Source organism: Thermochaetoides thermophila, assembly GCF_000221225.1.
Source record: "Thermochaetoides thermophila DSM 1495 unplaced genomic scaffold scf7180000011820, whole genome shotgun sequence".
NCBI classification, from domain to species: domain Eukaryota; kingdom Fungi; phylum Ascomycota; class Sordariomycetes; order Sordariales; family Chaetomiaceae; genus Thermochaetoides; species Thermochaetoides thermophila.
The window spans coordinates 1610558-1630089 of NW_006383036.1; the positions used below are offsets into that span (position 1 = coordinate 1610558).

General features: G+C 54.2%; 6 protein-coding genes across 6 annotated transcripts; 3 read left to right on the top strand and 3 right to left on the bottom strand.

The window, feature by feature from the left end:
• Positions 1–661: 661 nt before the first annotated feature.
• On the top strand, positions 662–2493 carry CTHT_0054340 (putative translation initiation factor; the record flags this gene model as incomplete). Its single annotated transcript, XM_006695706.1, has 2 exons — positions 662–1680; positions 1749–2493. 2 exons carry the CDS (start codon positions 662–664, stop codon positions 2491–2493), a joined length of 1764 nt encoding a protein of 587 aa, XP_006695769.1.
• A 793-nt stretch (positions 2494–3286) lies between these two features.
• Positions 3287–4543, bottom strand: CTHT_0054350 (uridylate kinase-like protein; the record flags this gene model as incomplete). The annotated part of the gene is made up of 2 exons (XM_006695707.1): positions 3287–3951; positions 4150–4543. The coding sequence occupies 2 exons, from the start codon at positions 4541–4543 to the stop codon at positions 3287–3289; spliced, it is 1059 nt and encodes a 352-aa protein (XP_006695770.1).
• A 1347-nt stretch (positions 4544–5890) lies between these two features.
• On the bottom strand, positions 5891–7442 carry CTHT_0054360 (uncharacterized protein; the record flags this gene model as incomplete). Its single annotated transcript, XM_006695708.1, has 2 exons — positions 5891–6958; positions 7026–7442. 2 exons carry the CDS (start codon positions 7440–7442, stop codon positions 5891–5893), a joined length of 1485 nt encoding a protein of 494 aa, XP_006695771.1.
• A 4521-nt stretch (positions 7443–11963) lies between these two features.
• Positions 11964–13645, top strand: CTHT_0054370 (eukaryotic translation initiation factor 2 subunit gamma-like protein; the record flags this gene model as incomplete). Its single annotated transcript, XM_006695709.1, has 3 exons — positions 11964–12490; positions 12575–13561; positions 13618–13645. 3 exons carry the CDS (start codon positions 11964–11966, stop codon positions 13643–13645), a joined length of 1542 nt encoding a protein of 513 aa, XP_006695772.1.
• A 562-nt stretch (positions 13646–14207) lies between these two features.
• Positions 14208–16059, bottom strand: CTHT_0054380 (uncharacterized protein; the record flags this gene model as incomplete). Its single annotated transcript, XM_006695710.1, has 3 exons — positions 14208–14999; positions 15083–15405; positions 15525–16059. 3 exons carry the CDS (start codon positions 16057–16059, stop codon positions 14208–14210), a joined length of 1650 nt encoding a protein of 549 aa, XP_006695773.1.
• A 1036-nt stretch (positions 16060–17095) lies between these two features.
• On the top strand, positions 17096–19194 carry CTHT_0054390 (uncharacterized protein; the record flags this gene model as incomplete). Its single annotated transcript, XM_006695711.1, has 2 exons — positions 17096–18940; positions 19003–19194. The coding sequence occupies 2 exons, from the start codon at positions 17096–17098 to the stop codon at positions 19192–19194; spliced, it is 2037 nt and encodes a 678-aa protein (XP_006695774.1).
• Between the last annotated feature and the right edge of the window lie 338 nt (positions 19195–19532).

Consider the following 19532-nt stretch of genomic DNA (forward strand, 5'->3'; position numbering starts at 1 on the left):
TCCGAAAGGGCGGTTATGGACTTGACTCTCCTGTTTTTTGACCTGCAGGCTTCCATTTCTAATGCCCAAGAAGTTTCGTTTGGACAGGATGTGTGGATCGGCAGACTTGGTTATGCGGGGTCTTCCCTCTATCAGAAAGCAATGCGTTCCCAAAGTCCACAGAGTCTCAGACCTACCTTAGTTGCTTACTTACATGAATGGCTGCTCAAGCCTTCCCTCAGCTCCCAGGTCAAAGAAGGGAACTCACCAAACAGTGATCAATCTCTGCTCCACACTGACCTCAATTTCCATAATCCGTACACTTCTCAGAGTTTTAGGGGGGACCTGGCAGGTACCCGAAATAGTTGAGACATAGCAGGTAGATACCTATACATCTAACTCTATGAAGAAGAACGTGAGTTATGTGCAAGAATGCATCACATCCCAGTGCCTCTTATTAGAGGGTGTGCATCCAAGTTCACTCCCCTGAAGAGGGCTGCTCAACACAGTATATCGAGGTCAATGATAGCGCTGCGTTCCAGATGGAAGGTTGCAAAAAAAAGGGACCCCGCTTCCCCACATACCCTATCCATCAACCGAATTATCGCTTAAATTTCCTAAAACGATTAGTGTAGCATTCACGTGACTTTCACCGCACAGAACAGCGCCGGGAGACAAAAAAATGGCGACGATTGCGGGGCAGGGCAATTCTGCTGGCATTGCAGGCGCTGAGAAGGCCACTGGCGCTGAGGGCAACCAGGCCACGAAGAATTCAAACCAGTCGCCTCGCGTCCGTCGACCGCTACCGCTGCCCGAACCCCTACGGAACCCCCGCCAACTCCATTACAGCGTTCCCTACGAGCTCGAGGACGCCATCTCTCCTCCAGCCCTCCCCAAGAGGAACAAGTCGAGTCCCCCGCATCGCCAGCCTGAGCCTGTCCGATATCTCACAGACTGTCTCTCCCCGGTGCCCGAGGTTCTGCGACTCCCCGATCCCATATCTGACCTCAGCTCCTCTGAGCCTTCGTCGGCCCATAGCGGCTACTGGGACTACTACCGCAACTCGCGCACTGCTGCCCTTCTTGAAGGTGTCACGGCTTACTTAAATTTTTTCGGCCCCAAGAAGCCTCGCTACTACTGCCCCACCGACGAAGAAATCATGGCAACCCCGCAGCTGCTTTTCGTCGACGGCACCTTTGCCGAGTTGGCCCAGGAGCTGGCCGACTTCATCCAGATCGGCGACCAGGTCCGTCCTCTCCTCGCCCAGGAGCAGAACGACGAGGCCCTTGAGGCCATTGTCAAGGCCTCGCATGCTTTGAACTCGGCCCCTGAGAAGGACTTCACTGGCGCCTACAATCTCCTCATTCATCTGGTCCTGCAGTCCGACGACCCGAAAAAGTACCTCCCTACCGTTTGCGGGAACCTCCTCAAGCCCATCACCTCGTCCCCTGCCCATGGCTTCACCCTCGCCGCCAATGCCCTCAGCACCATCTTCAACCTCCTTCAACCCAGCAATCCCCTGCGGTACAATGTCTTCCTGCAGATCGTCCGCTTTATCCGCCAGCACAGTCAGTTCGAGGTGCTCAAGCCGCGGTTAAAGAACCTGGACGGCTGGTTCGCTGCTTGGAAGTCGGACGAGGAGGACAAGCGTAAGCTCTATGTTGAGGTGTCGGATACCGCTGCTGAGAGCGGTGATGAAGAGTAAGTACACCAATTCTGCCTGGTGGTGTTCTTAATGGTGGATTTCTGACGGGCTCTCTACCACGCAGTGAGGCCTACCACTATCTGCTCAAAGCCATTGGAACCTTTGATCGTGAGGATCAGGATGACCTCTCCTCGGAGGAGGCTCAAAAGCTTTCACTCAAGGCGATCCGCATGGCCTTGCTGTCCCCTACTCGCTTCGACTTCCAGGACCTCCGTGCCCTTCCGGCCGTTCAGGCCCTTGGTGACTCGCAGCCCATCTACTCGCAGTTGTTGGACATCTTCACCGAGCAGGATCTTGAGGATTACAACGACTTCAATGAGGAGCACAAGGGTTGGCTTGAGAAGGAAGGTCTCGATCATGAGAAACTGCAGCGCAAGATGCGCCTGCTCACCTTCGCCAGTTTGGCTGCCAGCACTCCTAACCGCGAGATTCCATACGCCAAGATTGCAGAGCGTCTCCAGATTCCCATTGAGGAGATCGAACACTGGACAATCGATGTTATTCGCGCCAAGCTTGTCGAAGGCCGTTTGTCTCAGCAGCAGAAGGTGTTCCTGGTTCACCGTACCACCTATCGTGTCTTTGGTGAGAAGCAGTGGCGCGAGCTCGGCACCCGTGTCGACCAGTGGAAGTCGGTTGTTGACCGGCTGTTGACTGTTGTCCGCAAGGCCCAGGCTGATGTCGAGGCTCAGCGCGAGCGGGAGCAACAGGAACTTGAGAAGAAGCTCGCTAACGCTAACATCAGCGGTGGCCACGGCGGTCGTCACAAGGGTGGGAAGCAACAGCAGCAGCGCACGGATGAGGATGACTAAAGGGGTAGAGGGGTCGATAGCAGAGCAGAGAACATGACAATGAGATGGATGATTTCAGTGCAGCCATCTTGCTTGATTTGGGAACACTGGAGTTGGGACAACATCCCCCCCCCTCAACCAAACAAAAGGGACAAAAGCTGGAGCTGGAGCTGGACATTGCTTAGAGGGAAACCGCTGCTCTTGCTTTTCTTTTCGTAATGAAGTAGATATCCAGGGCAATATCCTGCAGAATCCGTCAACCAGACTTTATGGCATGGCGGACTTTGCAGCAATACCGAAAGGTTACCAGGGAATCGGTTCGGGGCCATGCACGCATGATTTATTTACTGCTGTTTAATCGGGGCAGTGTGTATGATTTACACCGTTAGACATGAACATGATGACGGGAACACGGGTGCTTCAATCTTGGGGGAACATGGTACAGAACTGTTTGCTATTGCATATGGACTCCGTAGAGTGTAAACAGTTCCAAAGGAGCACAAAAAGAGACCTGAGTGATTAATCCAAAGGCTGTTTTTCCTGCTCTTTCACACACCACTTACTATCTGCGCCCTGAACTATGCCTTTACTCTTACACGCCAAGCTAAAGCGGCCAAAACCGCAGCATAAATGTTTGGTACGCTCATTACCTGCGCTTCGTAGATAAACGCCTCACTAAATGCTATCCCTCTACCGAGCCTCTATAAAAAAGGAGATGCTGTCTATGTCATCAATCAAAGCCAGAAATCTAAACTTAGTTCCCTTATGTCCCAAGGAACCATTCACCCCAAAGAAGCCTGCAAAGGCAGGTATCTCACAGCTTGTCGCCCAGCACCTCCTTCAGCTTCTTCTGTGTCTCTCTGTAGACCTCGTCCACCTCAGCAGTCGAATCGACCTTGACGACCTTGCCCTCCTTCTCATAGTGCGTCACTACAGGCATGCTGGTTTCAACAAAGGTGCGAAAACGCTTGCGAATACTCTCAGCATTATCGTCGGCGCGACCGCTGGTCTTGCCGCGCTCAAGAAGGCGCTTCTCCATCACGCTCTCCGGGCAGTCGTAGAAGAGCACCAGCTTAGCTGGGCACACCACCTCCTCGAACTTGAAAGCTTGGTCCATCTTGCGCGGGAAGCCGTCGATGAGGAAAGTTTTGCGACCAGTCATGGCTATCGTCTCGCGCATAGCGTTCTCCAGCAGGGCGATGGTCACCTCCATCGGCACGATCTCGCCGTTCTTAATGCAGTCCTTGATCAACTGGCCGTACTGCGAGCCAGGCCGGTCTTGCTCGCCCCGCAGCAGGTCGCCAGCCGACAGGTGCGCCAGCGGATAGTCGCGAACCAGGCGTGAGCATTGTGTGCCTTTGCCCGCACCGGGTCCGCCGAGGACGAAGATGACGGTGACCTCGGTGGGGTCGAAGGCGGGAATTGTAGTGTTGGTGTTGTTGGCGGCGTTGGCTTTTGCTGCTTTAGCGGCCGACATTTCTGTTATCAATGTGGCCTGTGTGTCAGTTAACCAGTTACTTTGAACAGTCGGCTTCGTTGGTCGTGGGTGTTGTTCGCTTAGTCCAGCGTGGGCGTGGATGTGGATGCAGATGTAAATGGGAGATGGGGATGTGGGATGGGCTGAAGCCTAGGATGAAGATGGGGGGTGTTGGAGGCCAGGATGATGGAAGGACGAACCTTTTCGTTGGTTGATCAGGAGAACGTAACCTCCGGAGCCGAGTGCAATGACAATCAGGAACGGCCAGAACTTGATCTGCTGGTTGCCCTTGTTACGCCGAGGGGGAGGAGGGGGAGGGGGCGGTGGTGGGGTGTTGTGGCTCTGGAGACCGGTGCTATACGGCCGTTGCTGCGCGACCGGCTTGTGATTCTGATGAGAAAGGGGAGAAGACGGCCCCGAACGCGTGGACAGAGGTCGGGCTTGGGATGAAGCGGACGCGGGTCTCTTGACGAACGAGGAGGGCAGTTGACGGCGTTGCGGCGTGCTTCTCAGCAGAGATGAAGGCGCTAAAGTGCCAGTGCTGCTTCGCATCAGCTGCCGCCAAGCCTGGCGGCCAGAGACGGTTGCGGCCATCTTGATTCGCTGCAAGCGCTGAGAGGGTTGCAGACGGGTGGTGCAAAGAGAGACACGGGGGAGGTGTTGGGCGCAGTGGATGTTTGCGATGTGAAAATCGAGGGTCCGGGGGGTCCTCCTTTCCTCGGCTGGGCAGCTAAGACAGTGGACGGACGCGAGGTATGATGAGGGTACGAGAGCAGGTACCTATGAGCTGAGACTGATTGAGCCTAAGCACCGGTGATTACTAGACAGCCGGCACTGCTTGGGCAGCGCCTGATATCTGGCAGAGTTGTGACGCTTTCTTCAGTTCACAGCGCCGTTCCACACACTCGGGAAGACACGAGTGATCATCCCAAGGAACTTGACCAAAATTGTTACGGTCGCCTCATCTCGTCTCATCTTGTCGGCTCGGCGCAGCCGGGTAGTGGTGGACCCCCCTTTGCCATTAGATTTGGGTCCTGGTCCCAAATCGCGATCTCTCGGCGCCTGGATCCACCACAATCACGAGCCTAGGCCATATTCATTTCGGGCTCTGGACCTCCATGTGAGAAGAACCTTTCCAACTCCAGCAAACCCCATCATAGCTAGAAACAAAATAAATTAAATAAACCAAAATCAACCTTGCCATCAGCAGCTCACAAAAGTGTATATGGGAAGGCGGACGGAATCTTGAGTTCTCTGCCGTGTATGGTCGTGTGAGTTCGATCATGAATATGCATCTTATGAAGAGGGAAGCATAAAACCGACATCAGTCATCAAATCTTTCAGGCATGCTGCCACAGCTTTTACCATTGACACATGCCTCGTTTGCTGAGTGAGTGGGCACCGAGCACTTCTGGTCACGGAGCGAAGACATGTGGCTGATGGGTAACCGCCCATGTTCACACTAACAGTCATGAATTTGCCAAACCAACTCAAACAAAAGAGGGAGGTTTATGAACCCTCGCATGGTCTGATAAGAGTTGGCGTGCATCTCACAAAGGAAGCTTCTTTCGATGACTGGTCATACCATTTCCTGAGATTTCTAGGAATCTCACAAGAACAGACATCGAATCTACCCAGTCTTTGCAGATCATCTTTCATCACAGCCACTTGGTGGTCCATCGTTATCTTACGCTTACTTGTACAAAAACATCCCAACCCAATCCCTCCCAGGCTAGCCCATTATAAAAAACAGTCTCGGAAAAAGGAGTAACCCATATCTCGTCGGCCCAGCCCAAGAAAAGGAACCCTCAATTGGTATTTGCCCACAACGCCCCATGATAACAAACTATGTGCAAATCATAGATATATAGATATATAGTTCATAGACAGGAGAAGGACATGAAAAGTCTAAATGAATGACTTATGCATGATGGTAATTCTTCATTGCTGGACATTGAAGGTCGCTTGTACAGGGCTCTTGATTGCCTGCCCGGAGTACGCGCTGGGGATCGGCACAGCCTCGTACTGCTTCTCGCCTTCAGCCATGGGAGCTGGGGCATTGACATGCACCTGCTGCTGCACTGCAGGAATTGGCGGGGTAGTAGTCGTAGGGGAGAGGCTCTTGGGCGCGCTCGGCGTGGCGGGGTTAGCCTTGGGCGGCGGGGCCTGCAGCTTGAAGTTGGAGTTGGCAAACGAGGATGTCGGGACAACGAGATTCTTGCCGCCGGGAGTGAAGGGGTTGACGCTGCCCTTGGTGCTGTCATCGTCGTTGTCAATCTCGGCGAGGTTCTTGTAAGTCGATGGCGGAAAGCGCGGAGAGAGAGCGTACTGCGAGAAGGTGGGAGACTTGGGGAAGCCAGGAGTGTTGGGGGCGGACTGAGAGCGCAGCTGGGCAAGGTAGAAGTCGGAACGAGCCTTGTCACGCATGTCCATGGATTTGTGCAGCTTGCGCTTTGTCCAGTAGCGGTAGAAGACAATGCTGTACAGGGAGATGCTGATGACCTCGATGACGAGCTCGATGATGATGCAGATCAACGTCCAGTCCTGCAGGCGGCACACCAGATCGTAGTCGACGTTCTGGGCCTGGCCCTGGATCGTCGAGCGCCGGTTCTCTACGCAGGCCCAGCCCCAGAGGTCTTTGTTGTTGCTGTTGTTGCGCGAGAACTGCAGAACACCAGCTGCCACAGCCCACATCACCATGCTAAAGATGAACCAACCGACAGCGAACAGCGTATAGTAGACGCCGACCTTCTCAGCTCGCCGGTGCCCACCGCGGCAGTACATAATAAAGATGGTGATGCAGATGCAGAGAGAGATGCAGGCGCAGACTAAAACCACAATCTGCGGCCAAACCTTGGTGTTTTCCGCCCAAGTTGGCAGGTTGCTGAGCGACGGGAGCGCCTTAGTCGCATTGAAGATTGAAAAGGAAGCAGCAAGCATTGACAAAATAATGAGACTGCAGCTGAAGCTCACACCACGCAGCGCAAGCTTAGCCATGCGTACTCGCATCTTTATTTTCTACAATTCAGTTAGTTGCCATACCCACGGACGAGCAGCACGGGACGGCAGCACTTACGAGATCCCTCTTCTGATCCTTTTCGACCCTCTTCTCCTTCTCAGACAGTATTTGCTCCTCTTTGAATGTCGGGCTCAGAGGGTTCGGGATGGCGCGCCCGTTAGACCCGGGGGCCCTGAGGGCGCTCTTCAAGGGAGACTTTGGCGTCATTGGCACAGCTGCGTCCCGGCTTTCACTGTTTCCAATATAACCAAACCCGACATCACCAGGCTGGGCCTTCTCCGAGAAGGGGTTGTTGGTCGGGGGCTCGATGGGCGAGACAATTGTGGTCGCTTCAGCGAAGCGTGGTGTTCTCGGAGGCTTCGCTAGTGACGATGATGTTGACGAGGAGTCTGTGCTAGAAACCGACTCGACCGACTGAGACCGAGCCGGCGTGAGTTTGAGGGCCGCTGGCCTCTTTTTCTCGTCGGGGGCCATAATGGGAAGGAGGTGCGACGATGAGCCTGTTTGTCGGTTGTCTTGATGCAAGTGCTCGCTGTTGTGAGTTGTCAGTTGGACCGCAGGGCAAGCCGAAAAACGAAGAGGCCGGTCCTCGTTCTGATGATGCTGACGGTCTTGATTCTTACACAACAGGGACGTTGAAAAGCCAGAGTGAACGGGTTGGGGCTTGCGGCAAGTCGAAAGAAAAGAGATGACTGGGGGAGGGGGGTGGTTGATATGAGGTTGGCTATAGCCAGAGAAAGAGAAAACCTGGACTGGGGGAGTGGCTTCTCGGGAAGGGGGTGTGTACTGTGAAAGTGATGGGTTTGAATAGCCGCTGGCAGAGTTTCCCAACAAGGACACCACATCCGGGAAGAGCAGGATAGGCTGTTTGGTCAGCCGGTGGAGGGTGCTGCAGCAGCATGGGACAGTGGGTAAGTGGCCCGATGAGAGAGATTCTCCAGGAATGTTCACTTACATGCAGAGCAGGGGTGGGAAAGCGATGCCGTGGCCACTTGGGGTCCGCCGGCGCTGATAGGGCAGAGGATGAAGCTACCAATACAACCGGCTGTCTCGCAACGAGCAAATAGACGCCGGTGAAGGTGAAGGTACGCCGCCGTATGGGGCGAGAGTTGTATTTGGGCGGCCCAGGAAGGAGACCTCGCCGGTTCCAGAGTGAGGCAGCGCACAAGAGTCAAAGAATCAAGGGAGGACGGAGATAGAGAAAGAAAGAGTCGGTGTTTTACACTTCTTCACCTCGACTACACATATGTAAGTTCAAGGGACAAGAGATGGGTTGGGTTACTTGAGGAGAGGGGAAAGGGCCGGGAGAAGACATGCAGTTCGTTGAAGGAGGGTTGGTTGTTCCCAAGATAGCAAAAGAGCCAGGAGGGACAACGGCCCGCAGGAGAAGATGCCGAGAGATGGGATGTGATGTGTATGCAGAGAATGGGACAAGTTCGGAGAACCTACAGGGGCCAGTGATCCAGGCCGGCTGTTTAACAGTGGAAGATTTGTGAGTGGTGCAATCCGTTAGAGGGATGAAAGATGCCGGGACCGGCAGTGTTGGGGCTCGTTTTTGCACTTCCGACCTCGACTCGAGGCAAAGAGAAGAATGACCGTATAAGTAGAATAAATCTTTTGTCTGCCTCGTTGTTGCTCCTCGATGTTTTGACGGATTTGGCGCTCTGTCTTAGATCGGAGCAATCGAAGATCTCGACAACTCTCATCAACCTGAACACTGCTTGGCTACTCATATTCTCACGCTCTTTCTCGCACACCCTCTCATCCGCCCTCTGAAAAATCTCATCCTTGGCGCCCAGGTTCGTTGGACCACCCCTCACACGCTTACACCCACGCAGTCGTAGTTCGCTGACTGAATGGCGGCTGGATGCCGTCAACGTCAACCAAAGAGCCAGCTTTCTGCCGAATGGAAGTGCGTGCAGGTCGTCCCAATAGACATAGGTGGTTCAGCGATGCCAAGCCCCAAGGCTTGCAGAAAGAGGGGATCAGGCACATATGATTGGCTAACTGGACTTCCCCCCTGTCAACCACCTGCCAACCTTGCCGCCAATGATCGCCGCTAGCCCAGGGTCCTCCAGGTGGCGTCCCGCTCGGCGCGCAAACAGGCACCCAATCGCTTCACAGATTGCCGTGATCGAGCTGTCGCTCATGCAGATGGGCGGCAAGCTGTGCCACTCGGCGCCTGCGTCCGGCCTATTTGCTCGTCGAGTTGTCTCGTCCGCTGTGTTCGACCAGTGCAACCATTTCGATAGGCCACCACAGAAGAGCACCGTCAAATCCCCTCATTTCGCTCATCGCCGTTGGTCACATCGCTGGCGGTCATGGGCTCATTTCTTCCTCTTCAGAGAGAACTTTTTTCTCGCCTGTTTCCGAGGGGTTTGTGATAATGAACGAAACGAACATCGATGCCCATCCCACCATGAAGGGTTCTACGTAGATGAACGGGCCCGGGCTTCGAACATTCTAAAACCCGCAGATTTGGATTATCTATTTTCGTCTCCCATCGTAATCCGTACAGTATACATAGTTATTTTACTCGCGGAATACCCGAGGGCAATCAACAATCAAGGTGGTCAGCAGTTACATTACCTGCACTGCTGTTAACTACGACTGAACTATTCCGGAGACTTAAACTCAAGATGGATTTTATATCGACTTGATTGAGTCGACATCCTTGATCACAGCAAACTTGCAGAGTGATTATAGGCCCTGGTTTGGGTTTGGTAGATTTCCAGGACCCCCAATCACCAACAGAACCCTGTGTGGTCACATTACCACCATATCGCACATTTTCTATATATTTTTAGGCCACACGCTCCAGTGAATGAGTGGGATAATAAGTTGATAATTAACTGTCTTCTGATCTCTCGTCATCTCATCCGGCTGAAGCTGCATGTTACTTCGGTAACGACATGACTTCCGCATTGGGTCAACCTTGCACAATGGTTACTGGGTTCAATGGAGTGGGAGATCAGCAGCGCGGGTTCTGCCAGAGCAAATGGCTCGGCATTCTGCACTCTAGTTTTCGACTGCTGCCGTCACACTGACCCTCGCTCACCGCTAAGAGTTGTGTCAGTCCGCGGGCTAGGCAACTTGTTGACATCCGAGTACGGGCTGCTAAATATATAGCGGGCAGCAACAGCTAACCAGTTGGGCTGGAGCACCCAAAGACTTCCGTAAGAGCTGACAATGCAGTGCCCAATCTCACCTCTGTATACCAGGAAGTGGCAGGATCGCACAGCTGTTGAACCAGTCGTGCTTAGCTGTGGATTCTATGTCACTTAGTTATCGCAAACCGTTGAGATTTAGCCGTTTCTTCTACAGGTTGTCCTCACATGCCAGATGTCTACAAAAGCCTCAGGTTTTTGTAGATCAAATTTACCTCTTGCTCGTCAATAAAAAAGGACTTGATTCTCCAGATCTGTACCTGACTTAGAGCCAAAACTTGTTCTGCTGAGCCTACTCGGCTGCAGTACAGCAGTGGAAAAACATGATGACTGGACCTTGCGGAAACTGTTGAATATGGTGTATGCTTTGTCTTAGGTCTATGTATAAAGCAAACATTACCTCACCCTGAGTGTGGCACATTTCTATCCCTTGCGGAGATGCCGAAACTCCCTTTATTAAAACTATTAAAACTGGTCATGGTTCGGACTGATTAGTGAGAAAGCCTACCGTATCGGTTTAGCCCCGTTGTGCAACTTGCGATGAAACGGCAGCAATTGAAGAAACATGGGCTTCGATTAATATCTTAGAAACATTTCATTGAGATGATGTCCTTAAGCCTTTCGATAGTTCACCTTGAGATATGTTGTTTCTTACCGGTTGATAGCATCTTCTCTGGCATGACAGTGCTCGATTGCTGAGTTTGTTCATCGATCGCTCATCATAGTGTAGTTAGGTATACTGACAATTAGGAGGCAAATGAGAAGAGAGCATACACAGTAGAGGGGGACAAGGCTGCGAAGATGCCGAAGAGTCTTGGAGACAAAGAACCAACAACTTTGAACAACACCCCTTGACGCCATCACTGCATAGGTACCCAGGTATCCATAACTGTTCTTGTCATGATCTCAACGCGATATTTCACAATTTATGTATATGCTTATGTGACTACTTGGCCTTGGTTCGCATTTGATCCCTGTGCATGGAGACATCTATCTTGTTCTCGCACCGTAAGTCACCCGTCAAAAGAGGGATTTTCTCGTGAAGAGAGATTGGATGCTATGCTTATGGTATGTGACTTATACAAAAAATAGCTAGAGTTGAACATCAGTCTAGATAAGAAATTGTCGAGTTCAATCATGTCTCATGACATCTGTAAGCTTCAAGTTGAAGAAGTCTCATTTCAGTTTCCAGCCTTGTGGATACAAGCGAATGAAACAGTGCTCAGATCCGAGGTATGTGCGTCAACCGAACGAGTAGTCCTGCCACTCGACGATATACTTTATATTTTAGACAGAAACCGGACCGTCAAAACTATCTCTTGTGCACACAGCATCTAAGCTCATGAAAGAGGCAACGAGGCAGAGAGTCCGTCGGATGACTAAGGCAGTCAATGACAACGCCAGTCGGCCAGCATTTGTCGTGCCCCGCAGCGTCCACCAGAGAGCATTTATCGTTTATCGGAGGGCGTGGGGCAACCACGCTAAGCCTGATTAGGACTGGCCGCAGTTCTGCACCTCCCGCAAGGATCAGAGTCCCAAGGCGATGACTGCACACGAAAATCGTGAGAAATATCGACGATCCAGTCTGCAATCCACCCATTCACTAGGAAACGGTCCTCTCGCTGACCACGCCCCACAGTCACATTCTCACCGACCTCGGGCACTTTGGCATAGTTTTTGCAGCGGCCATCGCGATACCCGGTGAGCCCGACCAACAACACGGACCGCCCGTTGACGGAAAAAAGAGGGGCAAGCCAAAAAAAATCAGACTGCCCAAACAACCCACAACCCCGCGAGACAGCCACAGTAGTTGTGGTCAAAGGTCAACATGTCATCCAACGGAGACAGGTTCGGCAACGACATCGAATCGGACTCCGACTCGGGCAACGAGTCGCAGGTTGAGCAGCACCATGAGTCGGATCATGAGGTTGCTGAGAAGCAGCAGCCCAAGCCAGCGCTGAAGAAGACCCCTCCTCCCGCGCCGGCTCCCCAACGGCCGCCCCTCCCGCCACAGACAGATCCTAAAGACCTCGATATCTCGACCCTCACCCCTCTGACTCCCGAGATTATTGCGCGGCAAGCGACCATCAACATTGGTACCATCGGCCATGTCGCTCACGGCAAGTCAACCGTCGTCAAGGCCATCTCGGGCGTGCAGACCGTCCGATTCAAGAACGAGCTGATCCGCAACATTACCATCAAGCTTGGCTATGCCAACGCGAAGATCTACAAGTGCGACAACCCAGAGTGCCCTAGGCCAACATGCTACAAGAGCTACAAGAGCGACAAGGAGGTCGACCCTCCTTGTGAGCGCGAGGGCTGTGGGGGGACCTACAGGCTACTGCGTCACGTCTCGTAAGAATTCCTCCATTCTATCCCCTTTTATGGATATCGTGTTGTCGAACATGTCTTGACTGACCGTCCTGCCCTCACCTACAGCTTCGTTGACTGCCCCGGTCACGATATTCTGATGAGTACCATGTTATCAGGTGCTGCCGTCATGGACGCCGCTCTGTTGCTGATTGCCGGCAACGAGTCCTGCCCCCAACCACAGACTTCCGAGCACTTGGCCGCTATTGAGATCATGAAGCTGGACAAGATCATCATCCTCCAGAACAAGGTCGATCTGATGCGGGAAGAGGCGGCCAAGCAACACTACGAGTCCATCCTGAAGTTCATCAGAGGTACCGTGGCCGGCAAGTCGCCTATCATCCCCATCTCTGCTCAGCTCAAGTTCAACATCGACGCCATCAACGACGCCATTGTCAACACGATCCCCATCCCCCCAAGAGACTTCACCATGGATCCTAAGATGATCGTCATCCGTTCCTTCGACGTCAACAAACCTGGTGCCGAGATCGAGGAGCTCAAGGGCGGTGTCGCCGGTGGCTCAATTCTGCACGGCTTGCTCAAGCTCGGCGACGAGATCGAGATCCGTCCTGGTATCGTTACCCGTAACGAGAAGGGCGAGATCCAGTGCAAGCCTATCTTCAGCCGCATTGTCTCGCTGAACTCCGAGGCCAACGATCTTAAGTATGCAGTTCCTGGCGGCTTGATTGGCGTTGGTACCCGTATCGACCCTACCCTTTGTCGCGCCGATCGTCTTGTTGGTTTTGTTTTGGGTCTCCGTGGTCGTCTCCCTGAGATCTACACCGAGATTGAGGTCAACTTCTACCTCCTGCGCCGTCTTCTTGGTGTTCGGACTGCGGACGGCAAGCAGGCCAAGGTCGAAAAGCTGGCCAAGAACGAAGTCCTCATGGTCAACATCGGTTCTACGTCGACCGGTGCCAAGGTCATTGCCATCAAGAAAGATGCCGCCAAACTGCAGCTCACAAGTCCGGCCTGCACCAACATTGGCGAGAAGGTCGCTCTTAGCAGACGTATTGAGAAGCACTGGCGTCTTATTGGCTGGGCTACTATTGCGGCGTAAGTATCTTCCGTAATAAACTTGTTTTTCACATAGTACTAACTTTGATATCTAGTGGTGTTACTCTTGAGCCTAGCAGCTAAACAACACCAACGAGATACATGTTCCGTTCGGTTACGTCTGCTATGAGACTGGAATAAGGAATTCTTGGACTTCAGGTCTGTGACCGACCATACCGATTGCAGACAGGTAGCTAAGTAGCTGCCTAGCTGGCTCGAGCTTCCGGTAGATAGAAGAAGGTTGGGCGGGTGACACGTGCATAACGGATGAGGGCGGGCCATGACAGACATACAAGGTCTATAGCTCCAAGTACTCTCGCACATGGACCTGGTAGACCAAAAAAAGAGCGGAAACGTTGGGTTGTTAGACATTTATCTGGCTTCTATTTTGAACTTGTTAGACTGGTGGGTTCTCTTGCCACTACCATTGTGCTCTAACACCTCCATTACAAACATGGGCCTAGCCATGAAAGGACATGGGGGAGTGTAATGGTATGAATATTTAACTCCTACCGTGTCCTTGGTTCCGTGTCATAGTTAATTCACCTGCGTCAAGTTCAAGAACACCAGGAAGTTTTGTTGCGTCATGTATCCCACATCCCCCCTTCCCTTCTCCTGTTATCACCACAACCACAACAATGGGGCCTCACTTTCTCACCTTCCTTGCATGTTTCACTAAATTCTCAATCACACCCTCGAATGCTTCACGGTCACCGATCTTCTCATCTGTACACTTTTGCCAGTATGTCAGCACACGCTGGGCTGTCTCCATCATCGCCTCTAGTCTCGCAACGTGGGCCCGCAGCTCTACATCTGTCATGCCGTGAAGCGCCTCGTCTGTCAGCAGACATGACTGTCTGGCAGAAATGAGATCAAACAGACGCTCAGGTTCGGATGTTGAAGATGCACCTGACTTCTTGCTGTCCTTGAGCTTCCCGTCGTCTGCACTTTTCTCAGACTTTTGCTGACACTCAGCATTGGGTGCATCACCGGCAGCCGACCCATCGGCGCCATCGCCTTTTTCATTTATATTCTTAGCTCCGCCACCGTCTCCGCCGCTTTTCCGCGCTTCGCTATCCTCCTGGAACGACCCTGACGACGAGCTCCGCCGCAGGTTAAGTGACGGCAGCACGAGCTTCTTCTGTTTCGACGATGCGGGCAGGATTTCGTCTAAGTCAACAGGCACGCCCAGAGAGACGAGGAAGAGTCGACGGATACGCGAGCGGATCCAGTCGGGCGGCTGGAGCGGTGGCGGGGCGACGAGTTGCTGCCATAGAGATGCGGAACGCGGGGTCAAGAAGATGGGATTGTCTTTGAGAGAGAAGGACTGGAGGGGTGGGAAAAACGAGGGGTCGGCTTGCGGGAAGAGGGCAGTGAGGTAAGGCTCAGAGATGGAGAGGATCTCTGAGGCTTCGAGAGACTCGAACGAGGGAATTGGCTGGGAAAGAAATTGATTAGTAAGTGGTGACAAGGTGACAAAAGCGCAGACGTTGCGGTCGTCATCACGGAGGAGAAGCTTACGACGTTGAGCGCCGGAGCGGCTGGAGCGGTTGGTTGCGGTTGTGAAGGAGGGGGTGGCGGTGCCACGGGCTCGGCCTGCTGGAAGCCATCGTCGAAGTCGCCAAAGTCACCATCTTCCCCGCCCTCCTCAAAGTCGTCAAACTCATCACCGAACTCGTCATCGGGATTCTCTTCCTGACCCTCTTCTTCACCAACGGCTGGACCATCAGGGGCGGATGGCAAGCGGGGGCTTAATTGGGAGCGTCTTGACGCAGATGAAGATTTCCTCCTGGCGCGGGCTGGTGATGGAGGAGTACTAAGAGACAAAGATGGCATTGGAGTATCTACGCATGAAACAATAAGTTAATAAAACTATGGAATAGCAAAAGAAAAGAAAAAGCCGAGCAATCAAACAGCGGGGAACAGCGCGAAGGCACAGAAGAAGCAGGCTACAAGTCCGTACCATTTGCTGTTCCGCCCTCTTCCACTATTATCTTGCCATCCGGCTTGATCACCACGTCTGGCTTCGCATCCGACATGCGCCGCTCCCTCGGGTGCGGATGCGTCACCGAACCCTCGGTATCTGGCGTCTCCTCTACCACCGTCCTGGGGATGGGGTGCCCGCCGGGGGTTGGTGACCGGGCCACGGGCTCGGGAGCAGGAGAGCTAGGGTCCGGGATGATAGCAATCTCATCCGGCTCCGCGTCCTCCTGCCTCAACTTCCACGCCTCTGTGCCGGGGACTTCCCCGTACGCGGGCTTGTCGTCGACCCTCTCGACTCTGGTGCGCGGGATGGGCGACATCACAGCAGGCGACACACGCCCCGAGAGAGCATCGGTGAAGTGATCTTCTGAGTCGGAGGCCTCTGCTGTAAGGGTGTGAGCTTTCCCTTCTTGAAGATGGTGCGCGAAGGAGGGAGGAGTACCTAGATCGTGCGCCCCGGGATCGATGGCATCCCTTCGAGGAGGAGGGTTCAGGCTGTTGCGCCTTTCCGACATCACTGACTGGCTGGAACTGTTTCAAATGAACCGAAGAAAATCTGACAAGTAACCGGGCAAGCCCACGAAAGGCCAATAATATGGTTCGGGCTACAGGTGAGGACAGAGACGACAAGTAGACGGGGCGATCAATTGGGGATGCGATTAGTTATCAAGACCCTGCCTGGTCTTTGGAACTCGGCGTCCTGGATGCGGGGCTTCAAATAGGCTGAGGGAAATGGACATAGCACGCACAGTCGATGATCCAGGTCAGCCACGAAAGCTTCCAGAGAGCAGCGCAGGCTGGCTCTGAAAAGCAGGGAATAGAAGGACACAGCCGTTGCGGCTCGTCCAGTCTCTCGCGGCCGCTGGCGGGGATCACTGGGCTTGGTGTCGTCGCCTAGCGGCCCTGCTGCCCTGAGAGTCAGTGCCAGCCGGCCATGAGGGTAGCCGTGGGTGGGGCATCGCCCCGGGCTGCAGCCACTCACAGCAGAGGAGTTGAGCCACAGACGCCCCATGCAGTCCCCACCGCAGCTGCACTTCTCCAATCTCTATCAAGCGCCGGCGCGTCAAGCGGATCGGGCGAGGCTGAACCCTTCTTTTTTCAGTTGTCGCGCCCTTGGAGTTTTGGCAGCTCAGGTCTTGGACGCCAGCCAAACCTCAACATTAACACTCAATCCCCGACTGTGCCGCGCCGCAACACCATTTTTGCGCCGGCCCCGTTCGCACCTGTAATCATTTGCTTGCGCATCCCACATCCGGTGTCGCGTAGGCATTGTTTGTCGCCAATCGAGCCGACGAGATTCGACATCCTTTAGCACACTTCTGGCTCGCCCGTTGTCCGTTTCCCGTGTCTCCTGCTCCCTTCATTGTTTTGCCCGCACTTTTCACATCTGTGCCCAGAAGACAAAACACAGTCATCGTGGTCCTGACCGAACTCGCCTTCTTGTTGTCGCCAACCTCTCAAACGACCGCCAATACTCCGTAGGACAGCAATTGCCCCATCTCCACGCGAGCTTTTCTTAATTCGAATCGGTCGGCCGCGCCGTTCTCCAAGATGTCGTTCACGTTCGGTCAGCCATCCACCAGCGGCGCCTCAGGCCAGTCCAATACGTCGACTGCCCCCGCGAGCGGCGGTCTCTTCGGCAGCACCACTGGTTCGAGCACGCCAGCCTTCTCATTCGGCAACACGTCCGGCACGCAGTCCGGCAGCCTGTTTGGCGGTGCAACCACAGGCCAGAAGACAAGTCTCTTCGGCAACACATCGAGCACTACCCCAGCAGGCACGCCAGCTACCTCGCTTTTTGGCCAGAGTACCAGTTCTTCGTCGGGCCCAAGCCTGTTTGGCAATGCCAGCAAGCCGAGCGGCAACCTGTTTGGTAACACTTCTACCTCTGCGGCTGGCAGCTCGACCCCCGCTGGCACGCCGAGCCTGTTCGGCAGCAAGACTGCCACAACATCTGCGGGAGCCTCGTCAACGACGCCAGCGGCCACAGCGGGTAGCGGCAGTCTCTTCGGCTCGACGACAGCCACCACCCAGGGCTCTTCTACTCCTACCTCAACCGGTCTTTTTGGCGGCAGTTCCACTGCTAGCAAGTCCTTGTTTGGCTCAACCACCACTCCTGCCACGGGCACGTCCGGCTCTCAGACGACCCCGGCAAAGCCACTTTTCGGTAGCTTTGGGTCGACTACCCCGGCGGGTGCCCCTCCGACCGATGCCACCAAGACTGCTGGCCTCTTCGGCAACTTGTCCAAGCCAGCGACCACCGGGACTTCTACGCCCACTCTCTTTGGGTCGACTTCTGCCACCACGCAAGGCCAGTCTAGTACACCTTTGTTTGGGGCTAAGCCTGCGGAAACATCGACTACCACTGCTGCTTCTGGGGCTGCCACACCTGCTACCTCTGCGCCGGCCTCAACAACGCCCACGCTGTTCGGAGGCGCCACTCTCACGTCTTCTGCTCCCGCTGCTTCTACGAGTACATCCACAGCAACAGCGTCGACTCCTGCCGCGACCAAGCCCTTGTTTGGTGCCACTGCAACGACCAGCGCTCCTGGCTCATCAACTACAACGGCGACACCCGGGTTGTTCTCGACGACTCCTGCTACCACTGCCGCTGCTGGTTCAAGCACGGCTACCTCGACTTTGTTTGGGACCAAGCCGGCTACCACCACTGCAGCTGCCGCCTCCTCTACTCCTGCAGCGACATCAACGCCAAGCCTCTTTGGAAGTAAGCCCGCGTCTACCACGGCGCCGGCTTCTGGCACTCCGACGACCACCACCGCACCTGCTTCTACCTCTGCCCCTGCGACAACGACCGCCGCCCCAACCTCAGGGGCGTCAGCGACTGCATCAACAACCACAGCTGGTCAGGATGCAAAGACTACGACCGCCGGGCTTGGTGCTTCTACCGTCGGCCCCCAGTCGCAGCTGCCCCGTCTGAAGAACAAGACAATGGACGAGATCATCACGCGGTGGGCAACCGACCTGGCCAAGTACCAAAAGGAGTTCAAGGAGCAGGCGGCGAAGGTGATGGAGTGGGATCGGTTGCTGGTCGAGAATGGCGAGAAGATCCAAAAGCTGTATACCAGCACCTATGAGGCCGAGCGCGCAAGCAATGAGATTGAGCGCCAACTATCTAATGTCGAGAGCCAGCAGGAGGAGCTAACGGCCTGGCTGGATCGCTACGAACGGGAGCTGGATGAGCTGTACGCCAAACAGATGGGCTCTGCCGCTGGCGAACAGGCTGCTGGTCCGGACCAGGAGCGCGAGCGCACTTACAAGCTGGCCGAGAAGCTGACAGATCAGCTGGATGAGATGGGCAAGGACCTGGCCAAGATGATAAAGGAGATCAACGACATGTCCAACACTCTCAGCAAGGGCAGCAAGCCCGATGATCCAGTACGTATTCTTGCACCAAGTCCTGATGGAATTCTGCATTCAGAAAACTAACTCCAGTCTAGTTGACTCAAATCGTGCGGGTCCTGAATGGACACCTTGCCCAGCTGCAGTGGATCGACACCAATGCCGCTGCTCTCCAAGCAAAGGTTGCCGCAGCGCAGAAGGCTGCTGGCAGCATGGGCGCCAACGTCCCTGGCACAGAAACCGATGCTGCCGAAAGCTTCTACAGGTCATACCGGGGTGGGCTCAAATGAATATAAACCCAGGGGCTACGGGATGAAGAGCGGGGGGAGGAGGGGGTATCGCCAGACCAAAGTACAGAATGTGATGAAAGTAGTGATCGTACGATCGTATCATAATGCCGGCTAGGCAAACGGGATAACTAGGTGGATTCTTTGAGTGGTTCTGCTTTCGGGGGCAGGTCTGTGACATATGAAGAGGCAGCCATAACCCACGAAGTTGATGAAATCGGCCATCGACGATAGCATGTGCGTATTGCGAGGAGAAAGACCTCCCATTTCGGTCGACGGCGGCAGTTAGGTAACTCGCGCACACTTGGAAGGGTAACAAAAGGACAAGGCTTGGTTTGCAA